This window comes from Pteronotus mesoamericanus, unplaced genomic scaffold (genome assembly GCF_021234165.1).
Source record: "Pteronotus mesoamericanus isolate MK-2021 breed Mesoamerican mustached bat unplaced genomic scaffold, CSHL_Meso_final contig_1018, whole genome shotgun sequence".
NCBI classification, from domain to species: domain Eukaryota; kingdom Metazoa; phylum Chordata; class Mammalia; order Chiroptera; family Mormoopidae; genus Pteronotus; species Pteronotus mesoamericanus.
Window position 1 is genome coordinate 1,543,133 of NW_026555002.1, and position 19,503 is coordinate 1,562,635.

A 19,503-nucleotide genomic window follows, 5' to 3' on the forward strand; every position below is an offset into this window, starting at 1 on the left:
CTGCAGGCCAGGGGCGAATACACACTCATGGGGAGACCTCTCCCTCCTCTCCAAGGCGGCAGCCTGAGTGAGCCGCTCGGGTCCGCGCTGCCGGGAGACCTCTCCTCGCCACTCCCAACCTCAGGGAGGGGCCCCTGGGACAGCCACCTCCCTGCCCCCATCTTCCCAGCCCTCGCAAGAACCTCTCTGGCCACTGTCCCCAGGCTCGTCCGCACGGCGGGTTTGTGCCCGGCTGCCCCTCCCTTCCATTTGTCTCAGGGCGGCTCACACTTATAACGAAGTCAACTAGAGGGCTCCCTGGCCCGTGAAAAGGCTTCCACGGGCTCCCCAGTCTGCACTTGGACCCAGGGAATGGCCCACAAGCCCCCCCCACGGCCAGGCTCAGCAGCCTGCCGAGCTCAGTCCCGGCCCCACTGGCTGAACCGGCCCAGCGGCCAGAATTCCTGTTCTAGATAAAAGGGCTCGAGGGACGTCAAAGCTACAGGGTTCCTTTGCCCCAGGACTCTGGGCCGCTGATGTGCCCGATGCCTGTGACGGTCGCAGGAGGGAGCCGTGGCAGGGTAGTGCTAGGGCCGGGGCGGGGCCCGGGGTGGCGGCCGGGACACAGAGGGGCGGCTGTGCTCCAGCCTTCGCCCACAGGGCTCGTACCTGGGGCCCCGCAGCCCGTGCTGCTCAGGGCGAGCTCCGCCGAAGTCCGCGCCCCCGAGGGCCAGCCCGGCCGCCTCACTGGCCCGCCGCGGCCGACACCCTTGTCCTCGCTGCGTCTCCTTCTTCCCCGTGATGCACGCGCCGTGCCTGCAGCCCAGCGGAACGCCTCACAGCCGCACAGAACTCTGGAACCTGCAAGCAGCCAGCCAGGGCGTTGAGGCCTGGTCATCGAGGAGGGTGACAACAAAGGGGATGATTCACCCCACACAGACCAGGGCAGCAAAAGTGCAGGGTGTGCACAGTAAGCTGAGCCGAGAGTCCCGACTGGCGGCTTGGCTGAGTCAGCCCCCAGGCAGGCGGCTGGGGGCCGCGCCTCATTACTCACTGACCACAGTGCTCTGGCCCCTCGCGGTCCTCGGCCCTGAGTCACCACCTGCTTAGGCAGCTGGGTGTGTCCCCATCTCCGGCGGGCTTGTCAGAGGGCTGCCCCGGGGAGCTGGCCACCTTCTGCTGCGCCATTGCTTCCGGTCCCTGGAGCAGAATGTGACCCCGGGAGCCAAGGACAAGACACCTTGGGTCCCGGGATTCCGCACGGCAGCACTGGGGATAACGTGGGCTTTCACGCACGCCAGGGACAAGCGTTGGACTTTACAAATAAAGAAAAGACGTGTCAAGTGCCAAGCAGTGAGGGTGACGGGCGGGAGTCAAGAACGTGTAGGGGAGAGCGGGAGACTGTGTCAAGTTCAGGGACAGGCTCAGAGTGCAGCCAGGGACAAAGAGCCCACTCGCCGACAGGGAAAGAGCGACCGCTGGGGGCCTCGGTAAGAGGCGCCAGAAGGTGACGTCAGGGCAACGGACCATCCCTCCGGGTGTGGAGGGCAGCTCTGGGGTCTGTCCCCCTGTCCCTCTGTCTGCCCTCACGGGAGAGTAGCCAGGGGGTCGCTCCACCTCCGGGCTCAGGGGCTGAGACCGAATTAGGTCAAGACATGACCTTTAGCGCACAGAGGTCCTGAACTGTGACCGTCGGTCAGGTGCGGGCTACTGTATTCTGCCACCTCGGGGGTCTTGGGGGCTGCTGATGATTGGGGAGGGGGGGCTAGGTCTCTGAGGGGAGGGGTGTGTGTAGAGAGAGAGAGAGCGGGGAGAGACAGAGAAATGATTTCTAGAGCTAGGATTTTAAAGCTAAATTGAATCAAAGTCCTGAGGTCCCTCGGCTTCTCTCGCCTCCTCCGCGACCGCGGGACAAGGGGAGGCGGTCAGGAGAGCGGCCCAGCCCTTTCGGAAGCACGGGCCCAGCGCCCATCCTGTGGCCTGTGTGAGCCGAATGCCACGCCCACAGGCCCCCCCACCCCGTCCACCCCCACTCCTGTCCTCCCGCCTCGTCTCTGCCCTCAGGGTGGGGTCGCCATCGCAGCCTTTGAGTCCCACCCAGAATTCCACGCCCGTCTCGCAGTGATTAATGACGTCAGTATTCATTAACTTCTGGACACCCCCCAGATGCCTTCGCGTTTCCTCGCAGCCCTCACTCGGCACAGGGACGGCCTGCCAGACGCTGTCCTGGGGCCTCCGCCCGCACCGCGTCCCCTGGGCCTGCCCCTGGGGTCCCGGCCGCCCGCAGGCCAGGACGAAGGCCCCTTCTCTGTGAGCCTCCCGGTCCCCCCTCCGAAGGATCGCTCCACCTCTCTGCTCTGGGCGTTTCCAGAGAGAGCCACCAGGATGCTCCTGGCCACGCAGCCCCGTAAGGATTTCTCTGTGTCACAATGTCGGTCTGGGAGCTCGTCTGGGAACGAGGCAAATATGGGGCCTGGCACACGGTGGGCGCGCGGCGTGGCTTATCCGCTCCTTGATTGAGTGAACAAAGGCCCGGATGGACGAATACATGCGCGGCAGCACGTGTGGGAAAAAACTGCAGAGAAAGACACCCCGGGGCCGCACAGCTGGGCAGCCGACGGTTCTCCATTTCCACTTCAGGATCCGCACCAAACACAACCCGCGCCGGGACCACGGCCCCGAGGAAGGCGGCGCGCCCGCCGACCGCAGCTCCGCAAGGAGGCGCGAACGCTCAGCCCCCAGCGCCTGCGTGTGAAAGGCTCAAAGGACGCGAGCCTGGGCGGGCGCAGCGGAGCCCCCGGCCCTTTCACGCCGGCCGCGGCCACCGACGCCAGTGTCTGCCGCTCGCCCCATGACGCGTTGCCGTGCCAACCCGCATTCGGAGTCACCCGAGCAGACGTAATGCCCTCGCCACCGTGACTCTGCCTTTGCCGCCCGAAAATGGTGAACGGGGGAGATTCCGACCTACCTAGGAAAGGATTTTAATCAGTTTAGTTCCAGAAATAACTATGGAAATGCAGATTTTTTCCATTCTGCTGCTTCTGAGCATTATATTGTGACAAGCGCCGATGGAGCCGCGGCGCCCCTGCCCCCAGCCGGCCGGGAGAAGCGATGTGATTGGCAGCTGTTCTGAACCCCACAGGGAAAGGTCCGAGGGCATAAGCATATGAAAAGCCAACCAAAAAAAAAATGAAGCTTCTGAAAACCGGAAAAACACCAAAATTACCCATCATTCTCCGCATACCATGCTGATAACCGTGCCTCTTTCCCTAGGCCATGTGCCCCCACCCGCCACGGCCATGCACCCCGCCCCCGGGCCGCGCTTCCTTTACGCAGGGACCGTGTACCCGGTGGCCCCGGCAACGCACCGGTGAACACACCGCATCCGTAGGCTTCGGCCAGGCCTGTGAGCAGGGCTGTGTGGACGTCGGAGCGACGCCGACCGGAGCAGCCCGTTAGTTAAGCACTGGGCAGCATGAAGGTGCAAACACGTGGGAAATCCCGAGGGGCCGCTGCGTGGGCCGCGGCAGGATGCGAAGCGCTCACCCATCCGTTTCTCCACTCATTCACAGGGCTTATTGGCCTACACGCCCCCCTTGACCTCCGCCATCGGCCTCTCCTGGAGGCGGGGGAGTCAGTGTTGGGGCGAGCAAGCCGCGGGTCACGGTGAAACACGGCTGGCCTCACTGAGCTATTGAGAAGCAGAGTCAAACCTGCCCCCTCCCCCGCCCCGGGCTTCTGACGCTGCCCTGCTGGGACCCATGCCCTTTCTGGGGACCTTAAAGTAAGAACTGCACACATCCAGTCAAAGTCAGAGCCTCCCCAGCACACTGCAAACACGACCGACGTTTTATTTGCAGGTACCCCTTCCATGAGCACCTCTTTTACATAGGCTGTTAATGGACCACGGTCATGTCCTTGACAGATTCAGGCATAATGAGAATATCGGCGCGGATCTCGTACACACACGGATGGCGCATCTTGCCCTGGCCTGTCATCTTCTGCAGAGGGTAGGAGCCAAAAAAATGCGAAGCCGAGGGCTCCAGGATGTACCCCCAGCCCTGAGTCCATCGAAGGTCCCTGCTCAGAGCCAGTCGTAGGGAGGCAAGGAATAGCGCCCAGAATTCTGTCTAAGCGCTTGGCCGTGTCTCAGAGCAGGGTCCCTCGACCTGCACTCTGTGGCCATCTGGGGCCGAGTAGGTCTTTGTCATGGGGTGTCCCGTGCACTGGGGTGTCCCATGTACCTTGGCATCCCTGGCCTCTCCCCTCTAGGGGCCTACAGCACCCCACTCCCGGGTGGAGATAGCCGCCGATGTCTCCAGACATTTCCAGGTGTCCCCAGGGGGACACGTTGCCCCCTGTGGAGAACCGTTGTCTGTGGCAGACGTGTCTTACTCTTTCCGTCGCTGCCCGCTGACAGAGCCTTTTGCGTATTTCTCTGCATTGTTTCCCGCAAAGAAAAGCAGACAGTGGTGAGAGGCCGCCGACGGGCCTGGCCCCCGCCCCTGGGGGCTCTGGGACCCCATCATCGCTGGGATGCTGGGACGCTAGGAAGCAGGTCCCAGCATCACCTGACTTCACAAAGGAGGAGGCAAAGGCTTCCCAAAGTTTCCCCTGACTCTCGCCCGGGCAGCTGTATGGGCCGCACACTCGGGCAGCCGCCCTGGCTCTGGCAGGGACCCCGAATTCTAGAAGGTGGACCTCAACGCCAGGACGCGGACGCTGGCCAGGGCCATCCACTCGTGCCCGCGGAAATCGCGTGCATGTGTGTGAGTCCGAAGACGCGGCAGAAGGTGCGCAGGCTCTGCCAGAGCTTCGTGGGAGTCAGGCCCCCGTCGGCCGCCCGGGAGGGAAAGGAGGCCCACCCTGCACGGGCTGGCCGGCGTCACCTCCCGTCTCCCTCGCCCGGACCGGCGTCGTCCGGGCCAGCGTCAGGGTCCTGGCGGGCCCTGTGCGCACACGCCCACGGGGGACCGAGGAGCTGTCGCGGGAGGGCCAGGACTGCGGGACGGGCGTGACACGTTTCACGCAACTGGACAGACCTTTCCGAGCACCGAACCACACCCCGGCGGGGCTGAAATCTCAGCGCCTGTGCCCGCCCCGAGCGTCGCCGGGGCTTGAGAGCGAAGCTGTACCTCCGGCGGGGAGCCGCGGGGACCTTCCTGCTCTCGTCAGTCCCCCGCATCCCACTCGGTGAGCCGTCACGGCTCCCAGGAGTCCCCCAGCTCGGAGGTGCCGGGCTCCCCCAGTGGGGAGCCCCTGGACCCAGGGAAGAGAAACCCGGCAGGGCAGACGGCCACCTCGCCAATGAGCAGGCCAGTCCCCTAGAAGCACCGAGCTGCACACGAGTTAAAATTTCTTATTGCTGGTCTGGGGTCTCACCCCCGGCATCTGTGCGTCTGCCCGGAGGACCAACGTCCCTCATCACACTCCCTTGTGCCCGGAGGCCTTTACCTCTGGCGTTTGCTCCGCATTGTTCCTTCTTCACGTGGGGGGAACCCAGGACGTTGTGACTACGTTGAACCGGATGGGAAGTCTGTCATCCTGACTCACGGAGGACAGGCTGCCGCTGGGGTCCCTGCTGGTGGCCGGCTGCCTTGGGGCCCTGCCAGAGGGAGGGAGTGGGCAGGAGAGCTTTCCCCTCTCCTCAGTGGGGAGGGGCCACAGGGGGCCACCTGGGCGAATGGCTGCTCCCCTCCCCAGCCCCGGTCCCAGCCAGGCCGGAGCTTGCTGCACAGCCTCCACTGCTCACTAAGCCACTAAGGGCTTCGTGACCGTCTCCTACGGCTGTCAAAATCCTTCTGTCCCAAAGGATGCCGAGAGAATGAACCCACACGGCAGGGTTCCAGCCGCCCTGTCCTGTGCACCTGGGGACAGCCGAGGCTTCCGCCCAGGGCTTGCCCCTGCCGGGCCTTCCTTGTACCCCAAGCCTGGCACATGACTCCTCTGCCCGCTCTTCCTCATCCTCACCCACGGGCGGGGCTGGCCTGTGCCCCTGCGGCCCTCGCGGCTCCCAGCGGGGACGTCCGCACGGAGACCAGGCAGGCGCCGGGTCTGGGTAACGGGAAGGACCAGAGAGAGTCTTCAAGCCCCAGGCAAGGAAGGGGCTTCTCCAAGGCGCTGAGAGCCTGCACCCTGGGGACCCCACAGAGATCTGAGGACACTGCATGTGGGGCTCCTCGGGGAGATGGGATGTCCCCTCAAGGCCAAAGGTGGTACAAGTGAGTCTAGACCCAGTTCAGTGTTCACCATCCCCCCTCCCTTCACACCTGGACGCAGGAGGAAGCTGCTGGGTTTTCCTGGGGGATACGAGCAGGGAGCAAGCAGGACAGGGCCTGGGAGTCCCCGAGAACCCACCGTGGTACGGAGCAGCAGAAAGCCCAGACTGGGGGAACAGAGGGACACAGACTGAGCACCGGGCAGGCAGTAGGCATTTCAGCCGGTACCTTAGCAACAAATAAGGAACACGGACCACGCCCCCTTCCGCAGAGCGCACCCCAAAACTCCAGGGTAATGGAGGGCAGGGAGGAGTGCACCTCTGACCTGACTGCGAGGCCGAATTCTTCCTTTTCGTTACACATCTCGCACAGCTGAGCCCAGGGGGCGCAACTTAGACCCCAGCCTCGAATTTCCTGCCTAGCACGTGTTTCTCTCTGGAGTGAGACCCTGCCACGCTCAGAGGGAACATCGAGTTTTCTCCGCTGTCGGGAGTCCAGATCTGGGCCGTTGATTTCTTCCGACCTCACTTCGCCCCTCTCTTCTCACCTGCCCTCGACCGTGGCACCTTTGCCCAGTCATGCCATCCTGCCACCATGTTGCTTGTCGTTACCCGACCAGAATTGCAGGTGGAACCAGGCAAGGCGCGTACACGCCTTAGAACACCTGTGTGTATCGGGCGGCCGCGGAGAGCGACTTGAAGCCCTGGCTGCAAACTCTCAGTTGGAGCCCTCTGCGGGAGGCCCCCCTCCGCAGGCCCCAACTCCCAGGGGGGATCAGAGCTCCTGGTCCCAGGCCACCTTCATGCTGGCAAACGGCTCTCTGGGCAAACTGGGCTCCTCTGCAGTGGAGGCAGCCGGGGCAGCGGCGGGGGGCCAGGCCCTCCCTCTCCGAGCCCCTGCCCCTGGCCCCTGTCCAGGCAGCGAGAGCCCCAAACCAGCGCTCTAAGAGCGCTTTCAAACTGGCGAAGTTTGTTTGGTCATTCACCCTTTGCATGGCCTGAAGAAGAGGACCGTTGATGGACTACTCTTTCAATGGAGCGTTTCCTGAACAGAGAGGAAAATGGAGCTTTAAACTACAGAACCTTGGCCCGGGAAGTTCAAGCAGCCGTGACGTGTGTCCCTGGGGACACACGAGTCCTGGGCCCTGAACTCTTGGGGCTGAGAGCCAGCAGGAACTTTCCGGTACCGCCCTTGTCTGGACAGCAGCACTTCCTAACCACCTCCCATCCCTCGGAACACATTACATGAAAACGTTTTTTAAAAAATAACAGAACACTCAGTGCACTCCAATGTTTTTTCTTTGATATCATTTCATCATACCCCTTAGGTTTTGCCTTTATAGTAGGACTCTTTTAAAAAAATATATTCATTGCCCTGGCTAGTGTGGCTCAGTGCATTGAGCTCCAGCATGCGAAGCAAAGGGTCGCTGGTTCGATTCCCAGTCAGGGCACAGGCCTGGGTTGCGGGCCAGGTCCCCAGCAAGGGGTGTGCGAGAGGCAACCACACGTTGATACATCTTTCTCCCCCGCTTCCCCTCCATCTAAAAATAAATAAAATCTTTAAATATATATATATATATTCATTGTATGTGGACCTCTATATGTTGTATTTGTATGTTATCATACATGCCACCTCAATACCAAACATGCTTTTAAAACTGAGACTCAAATGCCTTTTTAGGAAAAAAAAAAATCTTTATTTTTAAAAAAATAACTTACAGATTGAGAGAGAGCTCTCTGACCCATGACTGTTCACTTTTTAGGCACGGCGTTGCCCACCTGGAACAGTCTTGCTTGTTGTTTGTTTGCCCAGCTCGTTTACAGATACTATTAACGTCAGAAACTGCGTGATAGGGCAGTCCTCGCCACAACCGCACACAGGGACGCAGCGCCACGCAGATACAGAACTGTCGTATGCAACACATTTCCGCCACGGCTGAGATATATTTATATATTCATATGTATATATAACGTCACAACGGCTAACAATCACTGCCATCCTTAGTCAGATCTGAAGTCAAACTAACCTTAAAACTAGCACAAGGAATACATGTCAGCATTATAGTTCCCGTACAACATTTAAAATATATTTAAACTTTCAAATACATTTATAACACCGAAAGGGAGAAAATAAAGTCTTAGCATTTAAATACAAATCGCCGTAGAAAACCTTCAGGAAACAGAGAGAGCGCTATAGTACAGAGGTGCGGGCAAGCCCCCGGCCGCCAGTCCGGACGGGCGGCATTGGCCGGCGGCCCGGCCCCGCGTGGCGCAGCCAGGGCCCCCCCGCGTGGCAGCCCGGCCGGCCCGAGAGACAGACGGAGGAAGCTGAGAGAGACGCCTTCGCGCCTCAGGCTGCGCGGCTGTCAAGCCCCAAAGCCCTTCGCGTTACCGCCGGAGATGGGCGGCCCGGCTGGAAGCGAGCACGCGCGTCCCCAGACGCGGCTTCATTTGGTGCTGGGCTCCAGAGCAGAGTACTCGGCCTCCGACACCCGGGAGGCGTCGATGAGCTTGGTGAGGCCCGTCTTGGCCGAGTACTTAAAGATGAAGGCTTTCATGAGCTCGTACCGGTAGTTGCGGTTGATGAAGCTGTAGAGCACCGGGTTGACACAGCAGTGCACCAGGGACAGGCACTGCGTGACGTGCAGGGCCGTGAAGAGGAAGGCCTCCAGCTGGCAGGTAAAGGGGATGTAGTGCAGGACGGAGCAGACGTCCAGGAGCACGGCCACGTGGTAGGGCAGCCAGCACACCAGGAAGACCACCACGTAGGAGAAGATGATCTTCCGGCTGCTGTGCTTCTCCTGGTCGCCGGAGGCCGTGATGGCTCGGGCCAGCAAGAAGTAGAAGGCGGCGATGACGCAGAATGGGATGACAAAGCCCAAGACCACAGACACCAGCTCCATGCCGATCAGCCACTCCTTGACGCTGTGCTCGGGGTAGAAGGACCGGCAGTAGGTCTCGTTGTTGGACGCGGACGTGATGGTCTTCAGGTAGTAGGTGTCGGGCAGGGACACGCAAAAGGCCAGCAGCCACACCAGGACGCAGACGACGCGGCGGACCATCTTCTTCCTGTGGCTCGAGGTGCTGGTGAAGTAGGTGATGGACAGGTAGCGGTCCACGCTCATGCACGTGAGGAAGAAGATGCTGCCAAAGAGGTTGATGGAGAAGATGAGGTGGGTGACCTTGCACGTGAGCTCGCCCATGGGCCACTGGTTATGCTGCACGAGGCTGACCACCCAGACCGGGATGGTGACCACCACCCACAGGTCGGCGATGGCCAGGTTCAAGATGTAGCAGTGCGTGTCGTAGCCGGTGGTCTTGGCCTGGATGTTCACCCAGACCACCACGGAGTTGGCGATCATGCCGATGACGAAGATGAAGATGTAGATGAAGGACAGCGTGTACAGCAGAACGCTTTTGTTGGCCATGTTGGGGCACGTCACCGTGTCGACCACGATGCAGTCGCTGCTGTTGCAGGGCCAGCTGATGTCGGAGAAGTTCCCCGGTTCCGCGTAGTCGAAGAGATGCAGGTCCATGGCGTCCAGGGCGGCGACCGAGAGGCCTGCAGGAAAAATCAAACGGCAGAGCTGGAAGAGAAAAACCGCTGTTAGGACACGCGCACGTTTCGGTCACAACGCTTCCCCAGCGCCCCCCGTGCCCGGCTGTTTCGCGTCAGCCCTGTAGAACATTTATTTGCAAAGCAAACGGCCACAACAGAACTCTGCAAAACAGAACCTAACACACCGCGAAGCTAAATCCACCTGGTGCTCAAAGAAACACTGTTCGCTCCCTCTCTCTTTTCATGGCTGTGTTGGCAAGACATGACCAGCCTGGCGGCCCCCAGGGTGTGAAATCAACAGTCTGGGGCCAGAGAAAGGTCAGGCGGCCGGGACACAGCCGCAGCCACAGGGATGGCTGACTAGTTCTCAACAAGGGGACACCGGAACCATCCATTTCACCTGCACCCACAAACGTGGCAGGCCCAATATGCTCCTTACACATGTCCTGCTCCGGTACCTTTATAAGATCGACGCAGAGTCTCTTCCAAATTTGTGACTAGTGCCTTTTACCCCCCTGCCAAGTCTGCCCATAAACCGGGACGCGGGCCGCCCTCTTCTGCAGATGGGGAGGCCACTCGAGACTCGGTCAGCAAGCATCCGGGACGCCCCGCTGCTGGACCGTCCTCCGAGCCCGCAGACCCTGGGCTGTTGCCCGGTTTTCCATCGTTCACCGGTCCAATGGCTCCAAGAGCAGCTGGGCGCAAAAGTCACCGCCCGCTGCGATTCTGGAGGGGCCAGTGGCTTTCTCCACGGTCCCCCTGCTACCCTGACAGGAAGCCGGCGCTGAGGACTGTCCCCACTGAGCGCCCACAGAGACTCCAGCCCCGAGGTACCGCGGTGCCTGGGAATGATTTCTCCACAGACTCAGCCGCTACAGGAGCTGCCACGGGCCGTCCCCCACGCGGGCCCGTGCCCCGAGGGCCCTGAAACCCCTCCACAGCATGGCTCAGGTCAGCGTGACCGTGGCAGGAGGGCAGGCCCAATGAAAATAACCGCGTGCCCACGGGCGGGTCAGGTGCTGTCCTTCCTCCTCACCCGTCCCAAGCAACGGACCAAGTCAGGCTTATTCGCCGAGTGAATTGGGAGTGGACTCCGGGTCACACGTGCGAGGCCCCTGGAGAAGGGAGGTCAGGGCGCAGGGGCCGCGCCAGCAGGGGGAGGAGGAGGCAGCCCCCAAGCGCCCCCGCCCTGGGCCCAGACCCTCGCTCATTAGTGGGCGCTGGGGACTAGGCAGCCCATCTGCCCGCTGCCTCTCCGGACACCAGCGTCAAAGAACGGGCCCCCGTGCAGAGTCGAACACGGCAGGTGCTCGGGGCAGCCTCACCCACCCACCCGGCCCTCGCCTAACGCTGGCTGTGCAGAGACACCACCTCCTCCAGGCAAAGGGACAAAGGTGCCAGCGCAGAGACTGGCCGCTGGTCCCCCTTCAGCATCAATGGACAGATGCCCTGAGGGCCGGCTGGCGCCTCAGCCTCGGCGCTCACCGCAGGTGGCCTGCCCTTTGCCCCCCGGCCAGAGGCCTCCTACAGGTTCTCTGCTGGGTGGAAAGTGGCTGCGGGTTCCCCTCCTGGTGTCCTCACTGCTGGGGGACAGCAGAGGAGCCGGGTCAGAGGACAAGCCACCATCTGCAGCCAGACAGAGGCAGGCCGGCCCGGGGACGGAGAGCCCCCCGCGGGCACCAGCCTGGCGTCCCCTCCTCTGCCTGCACTGGCACAGCCCACGAGCCTGGGCCACGGCCGCAAACCCGGGGTCTTGGGCTGACCATGGCCTTGGTTAGCCCGAGTGGGTGCCAGCTTTCCCCACGTGTTTCTTCACCCCAAGGAGACCCCGCGCTCGCTCGGCGTGGACAGGCAGACCTGTGCCAGGGCAGGGGCACATGAGAAGACCCCTGCCTCTCCCGCGCGGTCCCCAGGGAATGAGCAGGCGAGAAGTCCCTCTGGGCCCCTCCGCTCCCCTGCACCTCCGGGCCGCGGCCAGCCTTTCTACGCCCTGCGCCCCAGCCCGGCGTAGAAGCCCGGTTTAGCGATCACTGGTCCTCAGAGCCAGGAGCATCACTCACGAGCCAGGCCCGCCTGGCCCATGGCCGTCTACCTCCGGGGTGGCACAGAGGGATCTTCCAGTGGGGGCCGGACGGTGCGAGTCAGCTGGCCCTGCCAATCATCGATCGCTGATGATCGATCACCCACTGGCCCAGGAGATGAGGCCAGAGACCCACGTGCCCCCTGGGAACCACAGTGCCCACCACCACGGCCGCAGAAGGCTCTGCAGTCAAGAGAAGGGTGGGAGGCAGAGGAAAAGGAGGAGGGAAAACAGCACAGGCTCCCCACCCCCGCAGACTCACGCGGGAAACCGGGAGGGCAAAGGCCACACAACCGCCTAGCCGCGGTCATCTCAGTATTTTCCACGCATTACGTTCGGGGCGCCGGGGGTGTTTCCAGAGAACAGACGATGACCTGACAAAGCAAACTGCCACCATTCATGGTGTGTCTCCACAGCGAAGTCCGGCTGCTGAGCGCCGGGCGGCCCGGGGTGGGCGGGGCAGGTCCGTTTCACGCCGTGACACAGGTGCGTGTGGCCTCCGCCAGCAAACACCATCAGCCTAAATCGCCAGCTTAGATTTTAACAAGCGCAGCTCTCAGAGCCCGATAGGAACGAAGGCACCGTACGGCAGAGGCTGAACTGTCTCCCCAGGCGCCTGGTTCCCCAAGGCCTGGCCAAGCACAAAATGTGAGGGTGCAGGCGGGGAGGGAGCATCGACGGAGCCCCTGAGGCTACCCGAGCTTCCCGAGCGTCTGCACTGGCAGTCCGCTCCCCTCCAGCCAAAGCAGGGCGCGCCCTTTCCAGGACACGGAGCTGAGTGCACTCCGTGCAGGCATGTGTGAGCTCCTCAGCAGCAGCCTGTGCCTGGCTGGGGGCCACCTTCACCCCTCTCAGGCCGATCCCCCTCTGATGGAACCGTCTGGCCATGCTGGGGGCCAGAGCTTAGCAGCGACTCAGTGGTGCCAGTCAGACCTGCCCAGGGCCTGCCGCCTGCGCCTGGTGTCCCAGCGGGGCGGGCGAGCCGAGCCCCACCGCAGACACCGAGGCCGGCTGCCGGCGGCACCTGCCCAAAGGCTCCCTGACGGGAGGGGAACGCGGGGCACCAAAGAAAAGCTTTTCCAGTTGTGACTTCCCAGTTCACATGCTCTTCCTCGCACAAGAGTCACGTGTCCCCAAGTGCACATGCAAGAACGTTTACTGAAGCACCGGTTATATGCCAGCGAAAGAACTGAAGCTGAAAACGCCCATCAGTGGAGAAAGGGTTCGGTAAACACGGCATATCCACTACCCGGAATATAATTTAGCTTTGAAAACAAAGAGGAGGCTGGCGCTTACGAAAAAGGGAAGGTTTAACACTGCTCATCAAAGCGGCGTGCAGAGTCACACATGTGCAGAGCACAGCCTCTTTCGTGTCAAAAAGGGCAGAAGCGATGTGTATTTTTATATGTAAATATGTATGCGTACAGGCGCGGAGAAAGCTCGCTTCGTGTATACAACCTCGGGCCAGGAGGGCGGGCTGGCGGACAAAGCAGGGGCTGCAGCTTCGACTCTGTAAACTCTTGTATTACTTGAAATATGACATCAAGAATTATGTAAATTTAAATTAAGAAGTATAAACTGGCAGTTACAAAATAGTCCTGGGGACCCTCAAGTACCTCACAGGGAGTATAGTCAGTAACATTGTAATCACTCCGTGTGGTGCCAGGCGCTTTCTAGGCTTCATACGTTATGTAAACGTCTACCCCCTATGCTGCACACCTGGAACTAATATAACACCGAACACCAACTGTAATTGAAAAATAAAATAATTACGTAGATTTTAATACAGACAGGAATGTCCCAGAAAACCATACAGGTTCACGGTCCATGTTTCTGGACCACAGAGACCCACGTGAGAACAGATGGCAGCGAAACCCCCGGCCCTTCCCTCTCTCCAAACACGTCCCGTGTTTCATCTCCCCCGTCGCCAAGGCTCCGCCGAGTCCTCGCCCGATACCTGCACGCAGACGGCGCCACGTCCGCCACGAGGGGCGGCGGCCGCTACTAGGCCTGTGGAGGACCAGCGTCCGCCCTCCCGCCCAGAGTCTGCCGAGGGCCCCGTCCACTCCCGGGGGTCCCACGTAGCGGAAGGGCTCCGCTCTGTCCGCGAGGACTCTCCTGGGAGATGTCTCTCTCCCATGTCAAGCTCCGTATTCGGCCACTAAGTATCCTTGCCGACAACAGAGCAGCTGCAAGCCGCCAGAGGTATTTAGCTGTGACCCAAGGCTCTGCCCAGGCTCGGCCAAGGGGCTGAGACGAAAGGCAGGGGTAGAGGCCTCCGCGCTTAGCGCCCCCGCAGGGTGGCAGTTTGTCCTGCAGTAAAGTTCACTCTTCCCCAGACAGACTGCCAGGTGCTCAGGGCTCTGGCTAGCGCTCACCCAAACCGCCTTCAGTACGTTTGCCATCTCCCACCGCAGACCATGGAGACCCTTCCCAACGCACCCCTCGGCCCCTCCCGCCCTGAATAACGAACGTGTCCCTTGTTTCTCCCGCCTCCTCCCACCTGGACCGGGAATGCGCATGGTGCGTCCTGGCCTGGTATACGTGTCTCCTGCTCCTCAAGCCTCCGTCCCACAACGTCTCCTTCCTCTTCGTACAGACACAGCCCGCAAAGTCACCTGCCCCAAAGCAGATGCTCAGTGAATCCAGAGTCAATGAATCCAGAATTAACCAAGCCCTTGAGACAAGAAATCGGAGGCCGTTGTCCCAGGAATGAAATCCCCACTGAGTGGAGAGGCCACCGTCATCTTTTCCATGCCTCCAAATGTTTGGGGTGGACCTTTGGTGATGGGCTCTGCTCTGGGGCACAGCGAACCCGCCGGGGACACCGCCCCCCCTCCACCGGCTGACGGAGGCGGCCAGGAAGCAGAGGCCGTGGGCCTCCCTGGGGCCCTTCAAGGAGAAAGCAGGGGGCGCTGAGGTGACCGGGATGTGCCTCGGGGAGGGTCACCAAACCCAGCTGCGGCCACACCCCCACCAAGTAGAGCCGGAGGCAAGGACTGGGCCTTGATGGGGGTGGCGGCCAGGCTGTCCCCAAAGGAGCCCCAGCGGCCTCGAGCAAGCGCGTGGCTTTGGTGCCGAGAAGGCTCCTGAGGATGGAGCTGACACAAACCACATGGGGGGGCACGGTGGCAGGACACCGAGCCGGCTGGAGGCGGGCCACCTCAGGGAGGAAAGCGCCCCCAGGTAACGGGGTCAGGCGGGGCCCCAGGCCCTGCTTGCCCACCAAGGGGCCCTCCAGGCTACTGGCGACCTCTGCCTACGGGGGACCTTCCTCACGGGCTTTCTGGGACGTTCTCCCCAGGACAGAAGCTCCGATAGCAACCGAGTGCTGTCCCCAGCCAAGATCGCCTGCTCAGCCTCACTGACTGCTGTGCACCTGGAAATGGGAGCCAGGCCAGAGAGGGGGCCGGCGCTCTCAGGCTAGGGCTCACGTCTCCCCCAGGGACTTAATCCAGACCGAGCTCTGGTCCCTGGGGAAGGCCCCGCCCTCTCCCTGGCTGGCCCGCCCTTTAGCTCAGGAGAATCCGTAGGTCCCCAAGAGTCATGAAGCAGGTGCACGTGACCAAGGGTTGGTTTTTCTGTGTTTTCTGTATGGAGTTTTATTTGTTACAATCCTGCAATAAATCTATGGGGCAACCCAGGAACGCTTGAGCCCAGCAGACGCCTGTGGCCACAGCAGACTGGCCAGCAGCCTGTCCGCCAGCACCAAGCCAACAGAAAACATGCCTCTTGACCACACCCTTAGAAGTGACCCCGGGTGACCCTGGTGTATGCAAGTGAAGAGCTGTTCTGAACCGTTTGCGAAGGGAGGGAGGGAGGGAGGAAGAGAGAGAGAAAGGAAGGAGAGGGGAGGGTGGGCCATACCCTAATTCAGATCTAGGCCACCTACCCTCGGTGTCCTCAGACCTATGCCAGTTAACCCAGGGGGACCCTCATCCGTCCCCTTAAGTACTGGAGACTACAATGGACCCACATCCAGAAACCCGATCTGGCCTGTGCGCTCAGCTGCCGGCAGGGAAGCCACCCAGCACGGCAGATCCAGAGGTCCCACGTCACAAAGGCTTACCGCCTGGGCTGGCCAGCTGTAACCAGAGCCCTGCCTCCCGCCCCGCCTAGGACCAGGACCGGGCAGTGGGCGGCCAGCCAGGCCGAGAGCCACTCGCTGTGGCTGCTCTCAGCACACACAGTAGGGCTCCCGGGGGCTGCCAGGCAAGCTCAGACTCTTCTCAAACTGAGAGAAGGTTCCCACAAAGGTACGTGGTACAGTAAGAAACCTGGAAGGCGCGGCTGTCCGGCGGACCGAGCCCTGGACGGGCCCGGCCCCCACGCTGCCCACGGCCCCCACCTGCGTCTGCCCTTGGCCCAATGCAGTGTAGGGCCGCCTGCAGCCATCACAGCCTCGCTACCCTCTGGGCGCTTGGAACAGAACACGGTCAGCGCCCAAACCTGCCCGTGGCCCAGCGCAACGCACCCCCATCACTGTATTAACAAAGTAGTAACGGGCCTTCCCCCCCCCCCCGCCCCATTCTAAATGAGTAGATTCTTACTTAACAAAAACCATGTAACACGCCTGCAGGGAGCCCCAGGTAGTCCACATTAGAGAACCATCCCTGTTTCTCTTTTTCTTTTTTTTCTTTGCTTGCCTTTAATGGCAAATACGTGTCCTGGAGCTATAATTTCCTGGACTTTAAAAACACTTGACTGTTTCTAAATTGTGCCTGCCCGCTTGGAAGGCGTTTTAGTGCCCTGTTTGTTCCCAAGAGTAAAACTTAGCTCCTCAGTCGCCTGGTTTTTCAAGCGCAAATACTTTTCGGCCCCCGGTCCCACTCACGTCCTGCAAAATCACTGGGCAATACATCATCCTGAAATCTCTAGGGCTGTTCTCTTCTCCTTGGTCACTCTCGGGATTTACAAACGGACCCTCCTTGCCCTCCTCCACCAACTTCCCGCGTGTCTCCTGGAAAACAAGGACCTCCTCGCTGCCTGGGATGTCGCACAAAAAGCCACTGTTCCTGAGTAAATAGGTTTTTTTGTTTGTTTTTTGTGGATTTTTTTTCCCCTCCGGAAAGCCTATACTTCGCCTGTGCTGGGCCCGACTAGAAACCCTAGTACCTTCTCCGCCCTCTTAGGACTTGCCGCGACAGGGGAGACCTTCCCCCCCCAAGCTCCCGGCTCCCTTTGAAGCACAGGCAGCTGCTTTTGCTATTCTTTCTGAACCTTTCCTCAAACTGAATGCGATGCATGCCCCTTTAAAAAATAAAAAATCCAATGGGCAGCAAAATACAGGCGCTTTCCCGGTTTCTTTTGCCTTCCCACCTGCACGTCTCAGTCTCTTGCTTTTGCTTTTCCTCCCTGGCAGCCCCCTCCCCCGCCCCCAGGGGCTGTGGCATCAAGCTTAGCAGTTGTGCACATTCAAGTGTTTATGGCAGAGACCGGAGAAAAAAGAGCAAATTGTTTCCAAGCCCGAGCTCCCACGTGCAACTGTGCCTGGGAGAGGGCCCTGCCTGGGGAGCTGGTGCTGCAGAGAGTCGCGCCGGCAGCTTATCCATTTACAATCTATGCAAAGTTCGCCAGGCACCGGCCGCCCTGCTTTCTTTTCCAGGCGAGCCTATTTGATCTAGGCATTTTCCTGGCATAAATAAAGGCACACACAGGCAGCATCTGCGTCTAAAAAGAGAACAAAAAGTTATCACATCGGGACTTCGCAGAATGAAGTTTCGGGGGCTGTCACCGCCCGGGACACCTTGGAAGGGCTGTGAACCATGGGGGTGGGGGGCGGGAGGGGCATTCCGCCTTTGGAAAATGCAATTATGTCGCTGTGAACTAATGAATTGAGAGAGAGAAAAGAGAAGAGAAGAGAAGAGAAGAGAAGAGAAGAGAAGAGAAGAGAAGAGAAGAGAAGAGAAGAAGGAAAGAGAGAGACTGAGCCAGTCTGACTTTTACAACTTCTGTTCTGTCTGGAAATTACAAGTCATGCTTACCCACCCATCCCTGACCTCACTCCAAAGTCCTTACTCTCGATCACCTCCTGAATATTTGAGCATGCTCACAAAATGGAACAAAATTTACCTTTTACCTGGAGAGCATTTATGACAAAGTCCTAGACCTGTGCTTTCTTCCCCCACCCCACCCCCAACTGAAGTCGGACCTAACAGCTTCTGAAGAACAAGAAATTGGATGAGCAAGGGTGCGGGGGATGAGAGACGAGGAGCCGGAGCTGGCTGTGTTCAGCCCTCAGCCTTGCCGTTCTCTGGCTTCCCAAATCCGGCGACCCCATCCCCACTCCCCAAAGCAACGAACTCCAATACGCTCCGGCTCCGCGGGTTCTCAGCCCCGTTTTCTGCTCCCCTAACACAGTGCACCTCTTTCTGGAACTGCTTAGGTACTGCTGACTGTGTTTCCCAGCGGGCGGACCAGGTCGGCAGGCGGGGGTGCCACGCGGCCCCCGGGGCCAACTTTCAGAGGCAAGATGAACAGCCTGCCGAAGCCCCGGGCTCCCTGGAGCCTCAGTACCCACAGCAGCCAATAAACACCGCGACCCTAAATCCCACAGACGCTGAGAGGTCCCCCCACAAGCGGCCGAGGAAACTGCCCCTTCCATTCTCCGCAAGGAAAGGCGCCCCCTCCCCGGGGCAGCGGCCGCGCTTGGCCGAGCAGCCCTGCCACCCAGCCTCCGCCGGGCTCTGGGAACGCAGACCCGCACCTTCGCCAGCACCCATCCCAGCGACAAGAAAGCAGCAGCGCCTGACAAAGGCCACTTGGCCGAAGAGCGGGAGCCCTGCCCGCCGCCCGCCTCCCCCTTCGCACCAGGGCCGCGGGAGGAGCAGCTCCCTTACCTCCCGGCTGGCGCGGGCTCAGGGCTCGCCTCCGCGGCTGGCGCTGGCTCGTGCGCTCTCCGCCTGAAGGCTGTGCAGTTCCGAGCAACTGGGAACTCCGGGCTGCAGGCTCGCAATATATACGCTGCAGGAAGGCGCCTCTAGATGGCAGCTGTGTAACCGGCATTCTCCGTACCACCCCCCGGCACAAATGCAGACACGCACGCACGCACGCTCAGGCACACACACCTCCCTCTTTGTGAACCCCCGTCTGCGGCTCCCAGCGCAGCACCTCCACCCCAGTGCGCTCTCGGAAAACCCCCAGCCTCCTTCATTTGCAAAGTCTAATGAAGCTGCAAGACCCAAACCCCCTGGGGGAGGCCGCGTCAGCAGAAGTAACACTGCAAAGAAACCCTGGTGCTTTGAGAAATCATCCAGTATTCATCTGGACCCAGGTATACATTGAACAGTCCCATGAACACCGGAGGTCCCTTTGAATGCCTCTGAGCTCGGGGAAGACTTTGTTCCCCGCGGCAGATGCTCTGAACTTCTGAACCCCGGGTGTTGATTTATTCCGCCTGGGTTTTCTTTGTTAATTCCTCCAAAGCAGAAGTCGCTGTTTCCATGGGAGAAATCCATCGGTATCACACTTTGTGGGCCCCCCCCCCCCGCCTCCCCCTCACCAAAGCAGGGGAAAGAGGCTCAGTAATAGATTTCAATAGATTGTATATGGATGCTTTTATTTGTAAAGGACTTCCGGCCAAAGCCCTTGAAAATCCAAGCAGAACGTAGGTATTCTGAAACGCCTGCCCCATGCCAGGCATACATTAAAAGTATCAAAAAAGTGTCT

General features: G+C 60.4%; 1 protein-coding gene across 2 annotated transcripts; it reads right to left on the minus strand.

Annotated features, from left to right (window-relative positions):
- Positions 1-7,916: 7,916 nt before the first annotated feature.
- ACKR3 (atypical chemokine receptor 3) lies at positions 7,917-18,740 on the minus strand. Of its 2 annotated transcripts, none has more exons than XM_054570420.1 (2): positions 18,675-18,740; positions 7,917-9,783 (listed from the first exon to the last, which is right to left on the minus strand). In XM_054570420.1, the coding sequence occupies exon 2, from the start codon at positions 9,730-9,732 to the stop codon at positions 8,644-8,646; it is 1,089 nt and encodes a 362-aa protein (XP_054426395.1). In that variant the 5' UTR covers positions 9,733-9,783; positions 18,675-18,740; the 3' UTR covers positions 7,917-8,643. The 2 variants fall into 2 exon arrangements, with proteins under 2 accessions (XP_054426395.1, XP_054426403.1); XM_054570428.1 differs by having other exon boundaries at positions 7,917-9,758; positions 18,675-18,708.
- Between the last annotated feature and the right edge of the window lie 763 nt (positions 18,741-19,503).

Coding starts and splice junctions, on each gene's coding strand:
- ACKR3 (XM_054570420.1), bottom strand. CDS start 9,732: ATGGACCTGCATCTCTTCGACTACGCGGAACCGGGGAACTTCTCCGAC.